This window comes from Mucor mucedo, assembly GCF_025094135.1.
Source record: "Mucor mucedo strain NRRL 3635 chromosome Unknown EV154scaffold_93, whole genome shotgun sequence".
NCBI classification, from domain to species: domain Eukaryota; kingdom Fungi; phylum Mucoromycota; class Mucoromycetes; order Mucorales; family Mucoraceae; genus Mucor; species Mucor mucedo.
The window spans coordinates 39,233-57,614 of record NW_026252377.1 but is presented as its reverse complement, the minus strand read 5'-3'; the positions used below and the strand labels follow the sequence as shown (position 1 = coordinate 57,614).

The following is an 18,382-nucleotide window of genomic DNA, read 5'->3' as shown; positions in this document are numbered from 1 at the left end:
CAAGAACTGACGAAATTAACGAAGTTGATGAAACCAATGGCACTGGTGATGAAAATGACGAAAATTTGGGTTTAGAAGAAGAAAACGAATTGTCAGGGTATATCCTGCCTGCTGGTCCCGTTGGTAAAGTTTTCCAATTGAAAAACGACTCTGGGTTTCTTCGTCGTCGTGCAAAATCGAAGGTTATTAGATATTTCAAATTCAATATTGATAATGATCGTTCTGAGTATTTTCGAACTTTGTTAATGCTCTACCGTCCTTGGAAAAATGAAGAAGAGGATTTACTGAACGTTGACTGTGAGGACCTGTTCAATAGTAATATTGAAGAGGTCTTGGAAAATAAACAGGAATTTTGTGCGATTGAAGATTCAACCCTCGACTCTTATATGGATCAACTTCACGAAGAGCATTCAAATGAAAGTGAAGAAAATGAAAATGGTGAAAACGAAAATGACGAGGGTCAGTCTACTGGTGGTTCGACTCAGTACTATGATCAAAAAAATGATTTTGGAAGGTATACAGTTGATATTGATGATTCAAGTGAGGGAGACTACCATCGTAGTAACGACCTCTCGGATGATTTGCGTGAAGGGACAGCTAGAAACAACGATGGTCAAAAGACGTATCTTGAAAAGCTTTCTAGACCTGATAGACTCACCAAGTCCAATTTCTATGAACTAGTATCAAAGTTGAACCAAAAACAACGTGAGTATCTCATGCATTCTGTGAACCACATTAGGTATAATCGTGACAGAACTACTGTGCGCATGTTTAGTAGTAGCAATGAATCCGTTAAAACATTTGCCCCATTTTATCATTTTGTAACTGGCGGTGCAGGTGTCGGCAAAAGTATGTTGATAAAAGCATTGTATGAAGCAATAAGCATTGAATTTGATGATGACCGAGATCTTGAAACCAACACCCCATCAGTGCTACTCACAGCTCCTACCGGAAAAGCTGCTTTTAACATTCGCGGTCAAACCCTCCATGGTGCTTTTCAATTGCCAATAAGCCAGTATGGAAAGGGCGAGGTGAATAGACTATCAGCCGATGTAAGCCATTCTATGTGCATTGCATTGAAGGATTTAAAAGTTCTTATTATCGATGAAATAAGCATGGTTGGAGATGTTATTTTTTCTTGGATCGACAAAAGACTACGAGATATTTTCGATTCTTTGCTGCCTTTTGGAGGTATATCAGTTATAGTCCTTGGTGATTTTTACCAGCTATCCCCAGTAGCTTCATCACCTTTGTACTCTACCAAACCTCCGTCAGACCCTTATCTTGCAACATTTGGTACACGATTGTGGAAGGAGTTTGCAGTTCATAGGCTGGTACAGATCATGAGACAAAGAGATGACTTTCATTTTGCTGTTGCACTCAACAACATGGCTGTTGGAGAAATGACTCAAAATGATGTCGCATTGTTTCAAAGCAGGGTTTTACGGCTCACTGAAGAAGAATTAAATGGATTAAAAAATGATGAGGCCGTGTTTCCTCATTCAGGAAACATTGCTCTCTCTAATTCTGAAGAAAGGCCTATTCGATTATTCCACACCAACAATATGGTTCGTAATATGAATAGCGCTATCCTTGCGAACATGGCAACTGAAGGTGCCGTATCTGTCGGTTTTGACAGGGTTCTCGGAGATTGTACGAATGATACTGCTGTCAAGCACATACTTGCTTCTGTGGCTACTGATTCAGTTCACACTGTCAAAAATCTGGGATTGATGAAGCACCTTAGATTACAAATTGAAGCAAGGTATATGATCACTTCAAACTTGGATACATCGGACGGGCTTGTAAATGGCACCACCGGTTATTTACAGCAGATTGACTATGGCACGCTTAAAGGATCATCTGGTGGCGAAAAGAAGCCATTAAGAATATGGATCAAGTTTGACGATGAGACAAGCGGGGCTATTTTGAGAAAAAAACAAACAGCTTTAAGATCAAGAACTCGTTCGGTCTTGGACAACTGGACTATGATTGAGCCGGTTTCATTGCAAATAACCAGTAACCGCAAAACAAATTTGAGGGTTAACAGAAAACAGTTTCCAATTGTTCCCGCAGAAGCCTTAACAATCCACAAATCTCAAGGCGGTACTTACGAAAATGTTGTTGTGTATGATGTAGGAAAGCATAAAATGCAAAGATCTTTAATTTACGTTGCTTGTTCCAGAGCCACAACTGCTAATGGCTTGACCCTTGTGTGCAAAAACAACACTTTTGTTCCGCCAAAACCCTTATCATCTGAAAAAAGCAGTGATTTATACTTAGAAATGCAACGTCAACCAACAATCATGCTTAACCCCACTTTCTTAAAGTTGACGAAAAAAGAGCACTTTCAAATTATCTCGCACAACGTCCAGAGTCTCCAGGCTCATTTAAATCAAATTACAAATGATCCAGTATATCTTTCATCAGATATCATTCTTCTTAACGAAACTTGGACATTACCGACCGATAACTTCGTCATACCAGGATTTAAGTTGGTGTCGTCCTTAGATTGTACAAGCTCTACACGTAAACCTGTAGGATGTTGCTGTTACGTCTCTGATAATGTAACTTGTGAGAGTATGACTTCTTCCTCCGAAATTTTTCGTAGCAATGTCAACTCGTCGTCGGTAAGCGTGTCCACAGTAACAATTGATTCCACAATATATTGTAGCGTTTATGCTTCACCTAGTCCAACACAAAACACTGATCTTTTGCTCGAAGCTTTGGAATTTATAATTAGACACCCATATATTAACATCGTAATTGCTGGTGACTTCAACATCGACTTCAATCAAGATTCCACAGAAAGAACGGCAATAGTTTCTTTCCTGGGCCAACATGGTATCCAAAGCTCGCTTCCTGATTTCGTAAAATCAACTACAAAGTTAAAAACTTTCATCGACAACATTTTCACTAATCAAGACGTAATTTCTTCTGGACGATACATCTCATTCACAAGTTACCATGAACCTCTGTGGATGTTGACTTAAAAGCAAAAATAAATAAACAAATATGAATATTTCAATAATTATAAAATCAACTTTGGGTTTGCTGATGGGTCCTCCGGGAACCGCGTATTTTTACCGGAGCGAAGCGCAGGTCAAAAAATATGTGGTCGGAGGACTGGCCTAATACGCCTTTTAAAAAATGGGATCAGCGACCCGAAGGGGAGCCCCATTTTTTTTTTTTTTTCTGCTCTTGTTGCTTTCACTTTTCAATGTGGCACCCAAACGAACAGTTACTTCTTCGAGCTGCAGTTCGATTTAAGAAGCACGATGGAACACTATTTGTTACACCTCGACGAGTGGCATGGCAGCAATTAGGATCTTCTCAATTAACACCTTCTATTTACTACAATGATATTCTTGGTAAAGAAAAGAATGCTCAACCTTTGCCCTATTTTTTTTTTTAGTTTAACCAGTTTTAGATTAGCTTTGGCACAAACACCGGATGGATCAGCCAAAGTATTACTAAAGATATCAGCCAAACCACCCATTTCAAAAGACTATACGTTCCAGTTCACGTCTGTGAAAAATGTGCAAGAAAGAGAAGCGATTAAAGCACAAATTGCAGAATTATTAGCTCGTGCTCGTGGACTGAGTTCTGCATCCGCCATCGGAACTCCTGTTCCCATGACCCCATCAGCCATAGCCTCTCCTTCACCTTCTACACCTCAATCCGTCAATAACACGGCCTCACCTATATCCTTACAACAACAAGCTGCCACCAACAGTTCTCAACAAAAAGCGATCGGCTCCCCTTCACCCGGTCCTGGTGGTCCTGGTGCTGGTGGAGCTGGCGGTCCCAAATCGTCTCGACAAGAAGAATTCAACGATCGAAGACAATTACTGACTTCCAGCAGAGAATTACAAACACTGCATAAAGAATTAGTAGTGGTGGGAAGAAGTGTGGATGAAGAGGAGTTTTGGTCAAGTCCGTATGTTAAGCGTATTCGACAAAAACTTAAAAAGGATGCTGTATCAAGAGAAGGCAAACAAAAAGGTAAATCGTCTCGTATGGTCGAATTAAAGCCTGGACAACAAGAAGGATCAGATATCAAGTATACGTTGACCAGTCAAATCATTCATAATATCTTTACCGAGTTCCCATCAGGTTTGGTTATTCTATATAAAAATGACAAAATGATTACGGGGACTGATAGATATTTTGATAGTGAAAAGGGCCTATGATACAAATGTTCCTGATAGAGTAAAGCAATAGTAGACATAAGAAGAGGAAAATGGATATATTAAAATGATTATTTTATTAGATGACAGAACAAGCATTCTGGAAGCGATTCTTGGCCTCTGAATTCTTTCATCGATCACGTACTGGCGGAAGATCTCAACTCACACCTTACGATGATATTTTTGATCGATGTTTACAAGAGGAAGACGATGGTATAACATGAGAGGGGGATAAAATTTGCTTTTAGCTAACACGACTTGCAGAAAATTCAAAACCTCCACCCATGTCTCGTATGGATAAGATGCGATTTGATATTGATTTATCCACTACTGCTGAAGATCATTTGGAGAGTGGCAACGCACCGGATTTTACTATGCGACCGGGTAGAGAAGTCTTGTCCTTACCGCTAATTCGTAGATTCAACAAACATTCTTCTCGTGTACTCGAGACTCCCCCATCGTAAGTTTTTATGTATGTGACAATGTCAGTTTTTTTTTAAAAAAACAATGCTCCATGTAGAAGAAAAAAACGGGATGTGACCACCTTTGAACAGGACGTGGAAAAAGATATCATTATTAGAGAGTTATTAGACGAAGCACCTTCTGAAAAAATTATTTTGGATATTCAAGATACCAGACGTTATTTCGAGAGTCAAACAGGAGGACAGGACGAAGTGAAGATTAGTGAACAAGTAATGAATTCAAAGGGGGGGGGGTTGCCTAGAGAGAGAGAGAGAGAGAGAAAAGTACTAACACTCTTTTGTGCTAAAACAAAAGGATACCGTGAATTTATTATCTGGATATAAAAGGAAATTTGAGGGATGGCAGCCTGAAATGGCTAAACAAGTGATGGAAGCTAGATTAGCAGATAAAGTTTGTTTAGAATTAACAGCGACAATTAAACGAAAAATTAGACACGATGATAAATCAATTAGTGGTATTTTGGCTTATACAAGTTGATTATTTTTTTAATATCCAGCTATACTGACACCTTTTTCTTTTCTTTCTGTATGGATACAGAGGTGAGATTACCGCCCCAGGTTCAACAAAAGATTCAAGGCTATCATTCTGCCACGAATGAGATCCTCCGTCATTTCTGGTCCTCTTTTGAACCTTATAAACCCGAAAAGAATATCCGCATGATTGAAGCATTAAAGAAACAACAAGAGAAATTAAAGGATATTTTAGGCGCTGTGGCAGGCTCTGATGGCGATGCTGAGAGATGTAAACAGGTAAAAAAATCACAGTTATGTGGAGAATATCGATTAGCAAATTAACCTCTTTTTTTAGACCTTGATGCCTGTATTACAAGCGGTGGATAGAGCTTTAGAAGCATCAAAGAAGCGTGGAAAAAAGAAGCGTGTATGATAAGCAAAAATCAAAATAAATGTAAATATAACATCACTTATAAAAAGACCCTTATTATTCTTTACGTGAAAAAACATTAAAAGGCATGTGCATAAATCATTGAGGAGGTTTATTGTCGACAGTCAATGTTTCACAAACTTGTTTTGAGAGGCTCGAAATGATAATTAGACAATTGTACACTTATAAAAAAATGCTTGTATCTCATGGGTGAAATAGAGAAACATTACCAGTATGTTTCTAAAATAAACATATGAAACCGCAAAAAAAAAAAAAAAAAAAAAAAAAAAAAATGGCAAAAAAAACCTCCAGTTTGTTTATTTATTAATTGTTTATTCTCTTTTTCCTTATTCAAATAAAACATGTCTGGCATTGATTCATTACATATTACCAGTCCAGACTTAGATAACAATGCCCCTTATACTTCATATGGACATAAGCGGAACAGTATATCATCAGGCGGATCAACACTATCACCGCTTGAAACACCCATTGATTTTCTATCGCCCAATGAAGACCAAGTGGAACGTAAAACACCCAAGAAGGGAGTCAGCTCTTTTATCAGTAAACTTCACACGTAGCTTTCTTACTAATACAAAAAGAGTACAACCGATAAACTAATTAAAGAAATGTGTGTATCGAATTAGGATGGTAGAAGATGGACGTCATCAAAACTTAATCTCTTGGAATCCAACTGGTACATCATTTTTCGTATATAACGCACCACAATTTGCACAAGAAGTTTTACCCGAGTATTTCAAGCATAGTAACTTTTCTAGCTTTGTTCGTCTATTAAACATGTAAGCAGAAAACAAATCAAATGTCAAACAGGTTGAACTAACAAGTAAACAAGGTATGGATTTCACAAGATTAATAAATCTCCTCGAGGACAAAGAGGCCATAACGAGAATGAAATATGGGAGTTCTCTCACCCAAAATTTCAACACGGTCGAGCTGACCTTTTAAAAAGTATCAAGCGAAAAGCCATGGATTCCGAACTGCTGAGACGAGAAACAGGAGATATACAAGCTTCATTTGCATCACTTCAAATGTCACAGGCAGACTTGTTGCGGCAGTTCAATACACTGCAGGAAAGTTTCACCAATATTCTGCAAAGTTTTGAAGAAACCAAAAAAGTTCAGCAGCAGCAAGATATAATGATACGCCAACTTGCAGAAAGACAAGGTTTATCCCCTGATGAATTGATCAAAGGTAATTATATACTCTTGTCGAATGATATACATACTAAAAGATGAATAATAAAAAGAAGCCGCGTCGGCAGAGTTACAGTCAAATGCTACGCCCAAGGACCCTATAGCGGTGGTGGTGACACCAGACCAAGAGACGTATAATCCAATGCAGTTCTTGAATGACCCATCTGCTTGGGACGGACATACTGCACCTGATTTAAGTATGCCGATATATGATTCAGGGCCTTCGCCATTATCCCCCTTGTTATTTGATACAGCAGTGAACACACCTTTACCTCCTAGTCCAAACCCTCTGAAGGGATCACCTATGCTTGGATCACCTATGCTTGGATCACCTATGCCGCCAAATCAAGATGCACCGCTTCAATTCGATGATGCAAATACCCTCGGCTTGGGATTCAGTTAGTTAATTACATAGAAGAAAAAAAAAAAAAGTCCACGATTAAGGTTTTATTAATTGACATATTTTTCATTGTCACACACAAAAAAAGTTTATTTTTTTTTAATGCAAAAGAAGCATAATCGATTGTTGCTAATTAATAATAAATACTGCCTTCGATTTTTAAATGGTCATCATTTTCGCCTTCTTCTTCACGGATATAAGCAAATATTCTGTCGCACATGTCGAAATATTTGAATTGAGATTTTAATTGCTGATCTAAACAAATAAAAGTGAGTATTTTAGGAAAAGAAGGAGAAAAAGGGAGTGAGATTTTCCGTAGAATAAAATAATTGGATAAACATGTACCTTTATTGTCAGCCATCAACGAAAGAAGTTGTTTTTCCTGTTCTGTTGTGTTCCACCAAGACTTACCTGTAGCTCGACTGATGGCTTCCCATGTAGACCACAGCCAAAGTATCTTGTCATAAATCTGTTCAGGGGACTTTGTGTGCTCAAATGGAATAGCCTGTGATAAAAATAGACAATACACGTCGTTCATCTTCATATAAAAATCGGTTGGTGCCTTCACCTACTTCAATTTCTAATTCTTGTAGCAATAACTCAATATCCTCGTCACTCCATTGTCCTTGACCGTCTAATGCTAATTTAGTGGCCAATGCCCGCCTTTTCTTGTCATCGAGCTTGATTACAAATGTGTCGAAATCGTCATCCGAACTATTCTCACATTCTTCTGAAGAATTTTTAGTTGACATTTTTAGTAAGGAAAAAGATGTGTAAAAGAAGAAAAAAGAAGAACCGTTTGAGGGTTTAGGACCGCACTGTTTTTTTATAATTTAACCTTTTTATTTTTTTTCCCCCTAAAACCAAAACAGGAGTGCCTTAAGGGGGCGGGGTTAAGTGCATAGAAAACCTTGTTAGTATTCAAAACATCATTTTTAATCATTCGTCTTTTATAGAACAAACAGTGCGGCTGGCGTATTTTTCTTTTAATGACGCTAATCGGAATACAATTTGTCGGTTTTATTTGAAAAATGTCACACATGAATCATTCGTCGTGCATAATCTGATAAATGCTCTCAGAGATAGACGCTTCATTTTCCCTTTTTTAATTATTATAATACGCAATTCTCTCTTTTCTTCCCTACACCATTACTAGTGTTGCGCATCGGCGAATATACCACATCTACTGATCGATGAACATCCATTTAGCATTTTGCCCGTCGTGAACATCATCCGAGAGTCCTATTAGAGAGAGATATAACGGACCGATATCCCCAGAGAAAAACTAAACCCGTATCAACTCATCAATACCCTTTTGTAAGATTACAAAAGCAGCAAGAATACATGAAAATTTACGAATAATTACAATAGTGCAATGACAGCAATGATCCCACATTGAAAACCAACACTCACAAGGTCATTTATGATTTAATACTTTTCAACAGGGCAAAGGATTAAAAACAAAAAAGTTGGCTAGGTGGCACTCAAGGCCCTTAGATTTACCCGCTAGCATTAAACAACTGGAGTCAGCAAAGGCGAATGAAGGAAGAGCATCTCTAATTAGTCAAGAAGGTTCCTAAACAGTTAATCAAGGACATCATTTAACAAGGAATATCAAGAAAATATCTGTAAAACTTGGAGTATTCTATGGGAACCAGCGACCATACGAGTCACCCCCCCCCCTTCTCCTCAAACAGCATAATCCCTCATCTATCATTTAGAATTTTAACAACTCAACTCAACAGTTACACCACATTGATTTTTCAACAGCAACGCCAACAACAAACAAATCAGCAACAGCCGATTCAGCAACAAACCATCAACAATCAACAACATTCCCGTGGTATGGTATCCTGCCTGGTGACACACTTAGATACAATTATTTTTAAAAAAAGAAACCAGGTACCCATGGTTACTGTCAATAGTGAGAGACAATTACACAGTTCCGTTGGTAATAAACCAACAAAGAGTAAAGGGTATTAACGTTCAACAAAGCAAAACTGACTAGTCATGAAGACGCAAATGTTAAAAGCAGGAAACAGTTAAAATGCAGTCCTATTTACATTCACATTGAGGTTCAAGCTACATAATGCTTGATTTAATTGTATAAACTGGTCCTTTCATAATTATTATACTATGCTAACTTACATAATAAACAGTTGAAAAGTGTAGCCTCACACACAGGTACATATTCCAAGAGAAAAAAAAATATCATATCGATCAATATATTTGTAAAAGATGTATGTATTATTTTTATAATTAATAAAGTACGTATCCCGATGTAATACTCGAGCCCTTGTTTATCATCATTCTTACAAATAAAACACTCTCTCTCTCTTTCTCTCTCTCTTTGACTCTCCTTTTTATCTAAACAATTTATCTCGTCATAAAAAGCATTAATTGTTGGTGTCTTTAGCTCAAATGGGTTCATGGCAAATATGATTTTTATTTATAGATAACCCAAGCGTAGAGAAATGAAGAAAGTAAAATAACGCCGAAAGCAATTACACAATTAGATGGAATTAGATCTATAAAAGGCATTGGCATTTTTCCATGCATCTCACTCTTAAATAGAATAATAGTTTAGTGGTATATGTGGGAAAACCAAAAGTGGGTTTTAAGAAAAAAAGTCCAAATAATCCTTATTTCGAATACTCTTAAATCGAGAAACTGTGATGCTCTATTATATTTGATAAACTTGCGCAACAATTAAAAATTCAAGTTCAATTAATTACTCATCTACCATTGCCTATAATCTTTGTCCAAATTTCACTCTTCTTGTTCGATTAGGACAACAGAAATGACAGACCTGCAAAAAAAGAATGTTTGAGGAACAAATGACAAAAAAAAAAAAAAAAAAAACTCTGCTTTAGTGAGCTTCCGTCCCTCTGTATAGTGCCGATATACAGGAATGTAATCATCATCAAACAGAAGGGGATTAGCGCCACACTTTAACCATAATTGCCTCATATTAAACGTATACCCACTCCCCTTAAAATTTAAATCTGGATTACGCCCAAAGTTTTATTAATTTTTTTTTTTATTACGCATTATTTATATTATTTTGTTATGATGTCTATAATTTGCTATCACCACTAGTTGAAGACTTGTTAAGCATAAAGTTCCAGAAGGCACCACATACACTTCCCACGGTAGAGATCTTGGCTCCCACACCAGTAGGTAAACCATACACCAAGACACCGAGAATTTTTCCTTTGTCTTCATTGTAAGGAGGATATCTGCAAGAAGCAACAGGCTCTGACATTAAATCCTTCACCATGGTCGATCTTAAATGGGTGAAAGTCTCGAATGATTTCTCTCCGTGATAAGCTCCCATACCGGAAGGTCCGACACCGCCAAAGGGCAAAGAGAGTTCTTGAAGATGCATCAAGATGTCATTCACAAGCACGCCACCCGATGACGTATTGTCCAGAATCTTGTTGTAGTTATATTTGGCACTGGCAAAGATATAGAGCGCTAAAGGTTGATCTCTGCCATTCACAAAGGCAATGGCTTCGTCCATGTCTTCTACAGGAATCACAGGAAGAATGGGGCCAAAGATTTCTTGTTGCATCAAAGCGTTATCAGGAGTCACGGGGCTAACAATAGTAGGGGCAATGTAGAGATCTTCACGATCTGTCTCTCCGCCAATCACAATGGTAGAGGGATCACAACTGTCGAGCAACCCCTTTAATCGGTCAAATTGACGCGTACTAACAATACGACCGTAAGACCCGGATTTTTGGGCATCTTGACCGTAGTATTCTACAATGGTTTTACGGAAGGCTTCTAATAAGGGCTCGAGCTTGCTTTTAGCAACCAAGACATAATCTGGTGCAACACAAGTCTATCAAAAAAAAAAGGGATGATTAGTAATTGTTCTCTGACTGTGATTTTTATAAATCGCCAACACTTTACTTGTCCGTTATTGAAGAACTTGCCCCATAAGAGTCTATGCGCCGTGATATTTACATCTGCATCTTCAGTGACAATGGCAGGTCTAGAAGTAGATAAATAAATAAAAGATAAGGGTCGTACATCATTAGTCACATCATATGCAAATCGAAATTAAAAATTCGACTTACGATTTACCACCCAATTCAAGTGTGACAGGAGTTAAGTGTTTGGCGGCTGCCGTCATAACAATCTTACCCACAAGACCATTACCGGTATAGAAAATGTGATCGAATCGGTTTTCTATAAGCTGGGTTAGTGATCTAACGACAAAAAAAAAAAAAAAAAAAAAAAAAAAAAAATGAGACTAACCTAAAACAGCTGTGGTTTCTGGAATCGCACCCGTAATCACAGTGTAGGCACGAGGATCAAGATACTTTGGTAAGATAGTTGCCATCAATTCAGCAGTATGTTGAGAAACTTCGGAAGGCTATATTTACGGAGAATGAACCATGTTAATACAAAAAAAGAAAAAGAAAAAAGAACGTGAATTTCATTTTAGAAAGACTGTATTACCTTAATAGCAATGCAATTACCAGCTGCAATGGCACCGACAACAGGCATCAAGAGCAAATTAACCTACATATAAATAGAAATTCTATGTATTGAGTTGCATGTTCACTTTTCTAAAAAAGAAAAAAAAGGGAGTTCTAAGAACGGCTTCAACTTACGGGATAGTTCCAAGCACCCATGACAAGGACAACACCTTTAGCCTCCTTTCGAATAAAGGTCTTATCGGTAGCATTCATAATGAATCGCTTGGTGGTATAAGTAGGCTTGGTGAATTTATCCAAGTTCTTGATCATAAATTCACATTCATCCACAATGGGAGAGATCTCGCCCACATCGCACTCCATAGGATGCTTACGTAAATCTTTCCAAAGTGCATCACATAAGAGTTCATTGTTTTCGTTACAGAAACGAATCATATTCGCCAACTGTTGCTTACGGAATGCAACATCCTTTGTCAGGCCTACACACATAAAATTTAAGTTACTATTTGATCTGTCACTGCTAAATTCTTCTAATTTTTTTTTTTTTTTTTTTTTTTTTTTTACCAGTGTTAAATTGGGTGCGAAGGGATTGAATAATAGAAGGAACGGCTTCAATCGAGGTATAATTAGTACCAGTCATTATTTATTATATTATTAAAAAAGAAAGTAAAAAGAAAGTATGTGTATAAAGTAGAACAATTAAAAAAAAAACAGATTTTTAATTTTATTTTATTTTTTCGATTATTTCAGGCGGAGCATTATCAAATCACAGAAATATTAGGTATGACATGTTGTAACCAGGTATAGGCTTTAGCATATGAACTTGTGTTTCTGGCTATATCGAGATGCAAATACTGTCATTGCAATACAAGACAGAATGTAGCCACTAAACTTGAAAAATGCAGAGCGAGAGAACTGTCTTTCTTCTTCGGGTGTACGGAATGAAGAGTAGATCTTCCACAGATTAGGAAGTGCCATGGGGTAGAAATACTCAAAAAATAATTATTTTAGGGTAGAAAAGAAATAAAATAACGGCAACACCAGTTTATAGTGTAAAAAGTCACGCCTTCTCTTTTTTTTTTGGGCCGCTTAAATTATACAGCCGCTTTAAAAAAACTCTAAATCTTTATCACAACAAAATCCGCTTGTGATAAAACGACGGAACGGTATCCAACACGAGATTATATCGAGTAAGAAAATTAAATCGAGAAACATCTGTTTAATTAAAGCCATGGCGTTGTTAAAAAAAAATTAAATTAAAATGATGTGCACGCACACGCCTCTTTAAAAAAAAATTGGGTTAAAAAATCTGGCCGTTGTACAATGGTGGTTTCCCAGGAAACCATAACTGTTTATGTGTATACTGGTTTTCGAAACATGGGCGCTTTTTTTTTTTCTCGTAAACATTAAAAGTCGAATCAGGTTGCTCCAATCTCTGGTTTCCCCGGGTTTTGTACAAGTTGTGTGATGTTTCCTGTTTGCGATAGCTCACAAAAAAAAACAAATAGCGGTGACTGACTTTTGGACGGAAACCCAAATATATAATTGTTATTCCACAAGAAAGAAAGAAAAAAAAAACTCTTTCGACATCTTGACTAAAAACCAAAAAAAAAAAAAAGCAAGATGTCTGTCTCATTAAGTCTTGTATTCAACTCTATTGGACTTGCTTCCAATACATATGCTCTGCGTTTAATTAATTCCCCAGAATTTGCCAACCCGCAATTTCTTGGTTTTGGTGGACAATATCAGGTACGACAATCAAGAGTGAAAATAAAAAAAAAAAAACGTGTTTCTCACACTTATCTAGTATTTGACTATCCTTGGTTTGGTTACTGCTACAATTGCCTTTTCATTGAAAACGATTCGCCACTTTATTCCCAACTTTTCTCCAGGTAATAGAGAGCATATGTTACAAGACGAGTATTTTCTTTTTTTTTGACATGTTTCTAAATATAGCACTGTATGAGGTTGTCACGAATATTGCCACACCCGTAAGTAGTTAGTTGGATAAACAGACATGATCCATGTTCTCATTATACAAAAATTGTTAGTTGGAAGGCCTTATTAGTGTCTTATACTGGACAATGATGCTGCTGGATCCTCATTTGTTAATCCCCAAAGATTATCCCGGAATTCCTATTATGATGGATTTAACACTCCACTTATTCCCTGCTGTTTTTTTGTGGATTGATTTCTTAGCGTTTGATACGCAATTCAAGCGATCCGACAGACATGTTAAGGTAATTGGTGCCTTTGCTGTCTTTTACTTTATTTGGTCGTGGTACTGTCAATCGGTTAATGGGTTCTGGGCCTATCCTTTCTTGGCTGATTTCAATCTGCTTATGCGTACTGCCTTCTTTGCAGGCTCAGGGCTTTTGTGTTGGGGAATGTATGAAGTAGGAGCCAAAATCCATCTTAAAATCCATGGCAGACGTCTCCCCATTCTTCAAGCCAAAGAGACCTATCTCATGCAATAAAATATGACAAAAAAAAAATTGTGTTGTTGATTGACGTCACGAAAAAAAAAATTCAAAAAAGCTGTGTGTGTGTGTGGCGGTGTTTAGAGTCGGTGGGGGGTGGTTGGTGGGGAGGGGTAAACTAGGGCTTTATTGTTTATTCCCTCTCTAAATTTTTTTTTTTTTTTTTTTTGGCCTTTCCTTGTTATACATTAATAAATCAACCCCCTTCTCTATAATTATATAAAAAAAAAAAATGAATTCCATGCGTACCCTCATTCGTCAGGCTGCTAAGCCCATGGCCACCAATGCCTTTGCTAAGCGTTCCATTTCTTCTTCTCCTGCTTGTCTTTCTGATGCCCTCAGTGTGGTAAGCCTTTCAAAGTGCTAATTGATTCATGCTATTTTTTTTTATTAATCATTTCTTTAATTTAATCACCTCATTACCTCATCACCTCACCACCTCACTTTACACACTTTTATCTTCTTACAAATAACCAGCATCGTGACACAGCTGAGAACAATGCCAGCATTCCCTTTGAATTCGACGGTGAAAACAAACAACGTGTTGTAGAGATTTTAAAGAAATATCCTGTTCAATACAAGAAGGGTGCCATCATGCCTCTTTTAGATTTAGGTCAAAGACAAGTTGGCTTCACCTCCATTTCCGTCATGAATGAGGTTGCCCGTTTATTGGAAGTTCCTCCTATGCGTGTGTATGAGGTTGCCACTTTCTACACCATGTATAACCGTACACCTGTTGGCAAATACTTTTTGCAAGTCTGTACCACAACTCCTTGTCAATTGGGTGGATGTGGTTCTACAAAGATCTTGAACGCCGTCAAGGAAAACCTTGGTATCAAGGTGGGTGAGACTACCAAGGATGGTAAGTTTACTTTAGTCGAGGTCGAGTGTGCTGGTGCCTGTGTTAACGCCCCCGTCATGGCCATCAATGACGACTACTATGTAAGTTGTGTTTGATCAGTTTTTTTGTTTGTACACAAAATTTAAACAACATATAAAAATTATAGGAGGATTTGACACCAGAGACTACCGAAAAGCTTTTGGAAAACTTGAAGGCTGATAAGCCAATCACACCCGGTCCTCAATCTGGACGTCATACTTGTGAGTATGCTCCTGGTGTCTACACCACCTTGAACGAAGAACCTTATGGTCCTGGTTTCGCTGTCCGTGCTGATTTGTAAAGATTAAAAAAAAATATAATATAAAATCATGGTGTGTGTGGGAAGAGGGATAAACATTTACATATATAGAAAAATAAAAAAATTCGCAAAAAACACATTTTTTTTTTTTATTAATGATGGTAAATGGTATAACTGGGGATGCCATAGACAGAAAAACCCATGGATTTTACAATTTTGGCAAACCCTTCAGTGTCTAGTTCGTGCTGATAAACAAATGGTGGGAACACAGCACCCTCTCTGTGTACAGTGGCTTTAACCATAGTAAAGGTAGTACCAACACCGTCTAAAGGCACTTTATAGTCTTTACCGGTATTTGTAGGCATATCCACCAGCTAATAACCAAAAAAGAAAGGCAGGTGTTAGTCAAAGAAAAAAGAGATGGCAGAGTGAGTCAATAAAACTTACTAAATTACGTCCGACTGAATACTCATTGTAATCTGAAAATAAAAATAACCCAAATTATTGCTTAATAAAACTAACAAAAATTGATCGTGACACACAAAGATTTACTACCTTCCATCAAGACTTGATTCAAGGGTAATTCTTGTTGGTATTTCAAGGATGCATCGGATTCTTGCCAGTTATTTCGGTCGAAACCCCAGAACTCGTCATCATCTCTCTTGAGTAAACAATTGGGCACAACGACATCAGCATCCGCCATCATTAAGTCTTCAAATATAGTCTGAGGATAAGAGTATAATCCAATGTCAACCCAGACAACCCAGCTATGATATTCCTTTAAAGAGATCGACAACAAGAAATTCCTTGCTCTCGCTAATGTAGCTCTCTTTGAATCTAACGAAGTATCATCGGTTTTGGAAGGCACTTTGAAATCCTTTTGGTAGACGTCAATCGTATCAAACGTGTTTCTCCATCGGGTCTGTAATCGGTTCACATGCTGGTAGATCTTTTCAAGGCTGTCGTCTGTGGAGTCTGATACCAGTAAACCAATGGAAATCAGCGAGTTTGGGTAACTGGATTTATCCAGCAAGTCGAAATAGTTATCCAGATAGGCTTCATCATTGCCTACCGTGGTTAAAACTAGCACATGTTCCTGTGATTGTTTGCCTGCCCTGGTGGAATTTAAATCATTCAGGTTCAAATAAGTGTGTTGTCGAATAGGTGCTGTCTCGTTATCTGTTGGTGATCCGATCAAGGACCGTGTGATATGGCAACTGTATTGATACACCGGTTCTGTCTCTCCAACCTGATATTGCGGTAATTGATCAAATCGACCAAAGTAAAATATGCCCGCCATCAATAAAAGTCCAACCACAATAATACGCTGTTTTCCTCTAAATGTAGATAATGATGACACCATACTCTATATATGTGTGTATTTAAATAAGGGAGAGAAAGAGAAAGAGGGAAAAAAAAGATAAATAAAAAAATTTCCCTTTCTTGTTTAAAATAACCCACTTTGTACTGAGATCTAATAAAACTTGGGATTTTTTCTTGTGTATCTGGGCTTATTCTTGCTATTTTAAAAAAAAAATTAAAGGTTCTGTTTCCCTGGTTACCCTTTACTTTTGGGTAGATAACCGTAGCTTTAAATTTGTATCCATGACAACCTTTTCTTTTCTTTAAAAAAAAAAAGCTTAAAAATCATTTGGATCGCCAGTACAAAATAAAAACAACAAAAACAAAAAAATAAAACACAAGATGGAGGAGCTAAAACGATTGGAAGATGGAAAACTCGCAAAAAGAAAACAAAAATAGATTTTCCAAAAAAGTAACAAAATAAAAACGAAAAAAAGTTCCAGGCCTAAAACACACAAAAATGATCGACCAATTGGATGCACAAATTAATGTATTTGGGAGGTATCACGAAGCTTTCTTTTTTTTTATTAAGTCAGTTTTGCTGCTGTTGTGGTTGACACGATATACATGGGTGGTTGTACAGTCATGGGACAATCTTTATGAACCATCAGTAACCTTCGAAGACTCAACACTTCATCTCTCATCACATTGGCTTGCATCTGTAATTGCTCATTATCATTGGTCAAATACTCGACTCGTTCTTGAAGATTTGTCAACCATTGCTTTTTTCTCTGTCTACATTTCAGGGCAGCTATTTCATTTGGTAATAAAAGTGTCACGAAATAAAAAAATATATTGCAATTTAACTTTTTTATTTTTATTTTACCTTGGCGGTTTCTTTCCAGAAAATTTCTGCGTTTTTCGTCGTTATGATCTTGATCGCCCGAATAGGAGGCTTTTCGCTTTGTGCCTTGATGGATGACATCTTCATCGTCCTCTGTGCTACTACTCATTGAGCCTGTTCGCACGCTGTTATTGTAATGCGGGAGATTCATGTAGGTTTGTTTAAATAGACCTTGTTGCTGTTGCTGTTGTTGTTGCTGTTGTTGCGGATAGTTGCTGTCCGTATGATTAAACATGGCATTGTTTGCATACATGCTTTGCTGTTGAAGATCTGGCCAAAGCATTTAAAAAAAGAAGAGAGAGAGAAAAAAAAATAAAGAATTAAAAAAAAAAAAGTGTGCCTCACTCCAAGTATAGGTTATAATTATGTTTGACCACTTTGTGATCGGAATACGGAATCATGGACGGATATGCGATCGGTGCAAATAAAATAACAAAGAGAGCCTTCTGTATAAATCAGAAAACATAGGAGAGAGAGAGAAAAAGGGATCAATATTTCAACATCATGCCACATCCACTGCCGTCTACAAGCTATTTCTTATGATTGAAAACAATTTTTTAAAAAAATAAATTAGCGCACAGACAAAGTTACAATATTTCATTGCTAAATTGTTGGAGTTCAATGGCAGAATATTCATAAAATAAAAAAAACCTCCCAGGGCAAAACCACAAAAAAAAAAAAAAAAAAAAAAAAATGAGTCTAAATAATTGTGTTCATCATGAGAATAAGGGGGGGGGGGTGAGACTAATGCAGATGAAAGAAGAAAATCAAATATTTTTGAGTCTAAGTGTAGACTGGGTATCGGGTTTGATGAAACCCATACCCCTCGCTTTGTATTTGAAATGCAAGCTATAAATACATACAGTGCACTTGCATTACATTTCGGTAAATCGCATAATCTTGATTATTCCCAAAACCTATAAAATATTTCATTGTCCGG

At 37.2% G+C, this 18,382-nt stretch overlaps 8 protein-coding genes across 8 annotated transcripts; 4 read left to right on the top strand and 4 right to left on the bottom strand.

Moving 5' to 3' along the window:
* The first annotated feature begins 3,180 nt into the window (after window positions 1–3,180).
* On the top strand, window positions 3,181–5,594 carry EV154DRAFT_518973 (uncharacterized protein). Its single transcript, XM_051602689.1, has 8 exons — window positions 3,181–4,116; window positions 4,178–4,212; window positions 4,274–4,403; window positions 4,455–4,650; window positions 4,711–4,882; window positions 4,968–5,127; window positions 5,211–5,422; window positions 5,481–5,594. Exons 1-8 carry the CDS (start codon window positions 3,360–3,362, stop codon window positions 5,556–5,558), a joined length of 1,740 nt encoding a protein of 579 aa, XP_051454433.1. The 5' UTR covers window positions 3,181–3,359; the 3' UTR covers window positions 5,559–5,594.
* A 609-nt stretch (window positions 5,595–6,203) lies between these two features.
* Window positions 6,204–6,811, top strand: EV154DRAFT_426437 (HSF-type DNA-binding-domain-containing protein; the record flags this gene model as incomplete). The annotated part of the gene is made up of 2 exons (XM_051596304.1): window positions 6,204–6,355; window positions 6,409–6,811. The coding sequence occupies 2 exons, from the start codon at window positions 6,204–6,206 to the stop codon at window positions 6,809–6,811; spliced, it is 555 nt and encodes a 184-aa protein (XP_051454432.1).
* Window positions 6,812–10,201: 3,390 nt separating this feature from the next.
* On the bottom strand, window positions 10,202–12,302 carry EV154DRAFT_518966 (Aldehyde/histidinol dehydrogenase). Its single transcript, XM_051602688.1, has 7 exons — window positions 12,182–12,302; window positions 11,795–12,096; window positions 11,640–11,702; window positions 11,436–11,553; window positions 11,255–11,366; window positions 11,088–11,169; window positions 10,202–11,016 (listed from the first exon to the last, which is right to left on the bottom strand). Exons 1-7 carry the CDS (start codon window positions 12,255–12,257, stop codon window positions 10,246–10,248), a joined length of 1,524 nt encoding a protein of 507 aa, XP_051454431.1. The 5' UTR covers window positions 12,258–12,302; the 3' UTR covers window positions 10,202–10,245.
* On the bottom strand, window positions 12,303–12,654 carry EV154DRAFT_518965 (uncharacterized protein). The gene has a single exon (XM_051602687.1). The coding sequence runs from the start codon at window positions 12,593–12,595 to the stop codon at window positions 12,428–12,430; it is 168 nt and encodes a 55-aa protein (XP_051454430.1). The 5' UTR covers window positions 12,596–12,654; the 3' UTR covers window positions 12,303–12,427.
* Window positions 12,655–12,999: 345 nt separating this feature from the next.
* EV154DRAFT_518958 (FAR-17a/AIG1-like protein) lies at window positions 13,000–14,153 on the top strand. The gene is made up of 4 exons (XM_051602686.1): window positions 13,000–13,366; window positions 13,425–13,509; window positions 13,574–13,608; window positions 13,669–14,153. The coding sequence occupies exons 1-4, from the start codon at window positions 13,241–13,243 to the stop codon at window positions 14,092–14,094; spliced, it is 672 nt and encodes a 223-aa protein (XP_051454429.1). The 5' UTR covers window positions 13,000–13,240; the 3' UTR covers window positions 14,095–14,153.
* Window positions 14,154–14,246: 93 nt separating this feature from the next.
* On the top strand, window positions 14,247–15,373 carry EV154DRAFT_518954 (thioredoxin-like [2Fe-2S] ferredoxin-domain-containing protein). Its single transcript, XM_051602685.1, has 3 exons — window positions 14,247–14,443; window positions 14,575–15,039; window positions 15,105–15,373. The coding sequence occupies exons 1-3, from the start codon at window positions 14,330–14,332 to the stop codon at window positions 15,276–15,278; spliced, it is 753 nt and encodes a 250-aa protein (XP_051454428.1). The 5' UTR covers window positions 14,247–14,329; the 3' UTR covers window positions 15,279–15,373.
* Window positions 15,361–16,711, bottom strand: EV154DRAFT_518951 (Anp1-domain-containing protein). The gene is made up of 3 exons (XM_051602684.1): window positions 15,792–16,711; window positions 15,684–15,715; window positions 15,361–15,610 (listed from the first exon to the last, which is right to left on the bottom strand). Exons 1-3 carry the CDS (start codon window positions 16,597–16,599, stop codon window positions 15,389–15,391), a joined length of 1,062 nt encoding a protein of 353 aa, XP_051454427.1. The 5' UTR covers window positions 16,600–16,711; the 3' UTR covers window positions 15,361–15,388.
* Window positions 16,712–17,125: 414 nt separating this feature from the next.
* EV154DRAFT_426403 (uncharacterized protein) lies at window positions 17,126–17,551 on the bottom strand (the record flags this gene model as incomplete). The annotated part of the gene is made up of 2 exons (XM_051596303.1): window positions 17,126–17,349; window positions 17,425–17,551. 2 exons carry the CDS (start codon window positions 17,549–17,551, stop codon window positions 17,126–17,128), a joined length of 351 nt encoding a protein of 116 aa, XP_051454426.1.
* Window positions 17,552–18,382: the final 831 nt, after the last annotated feature.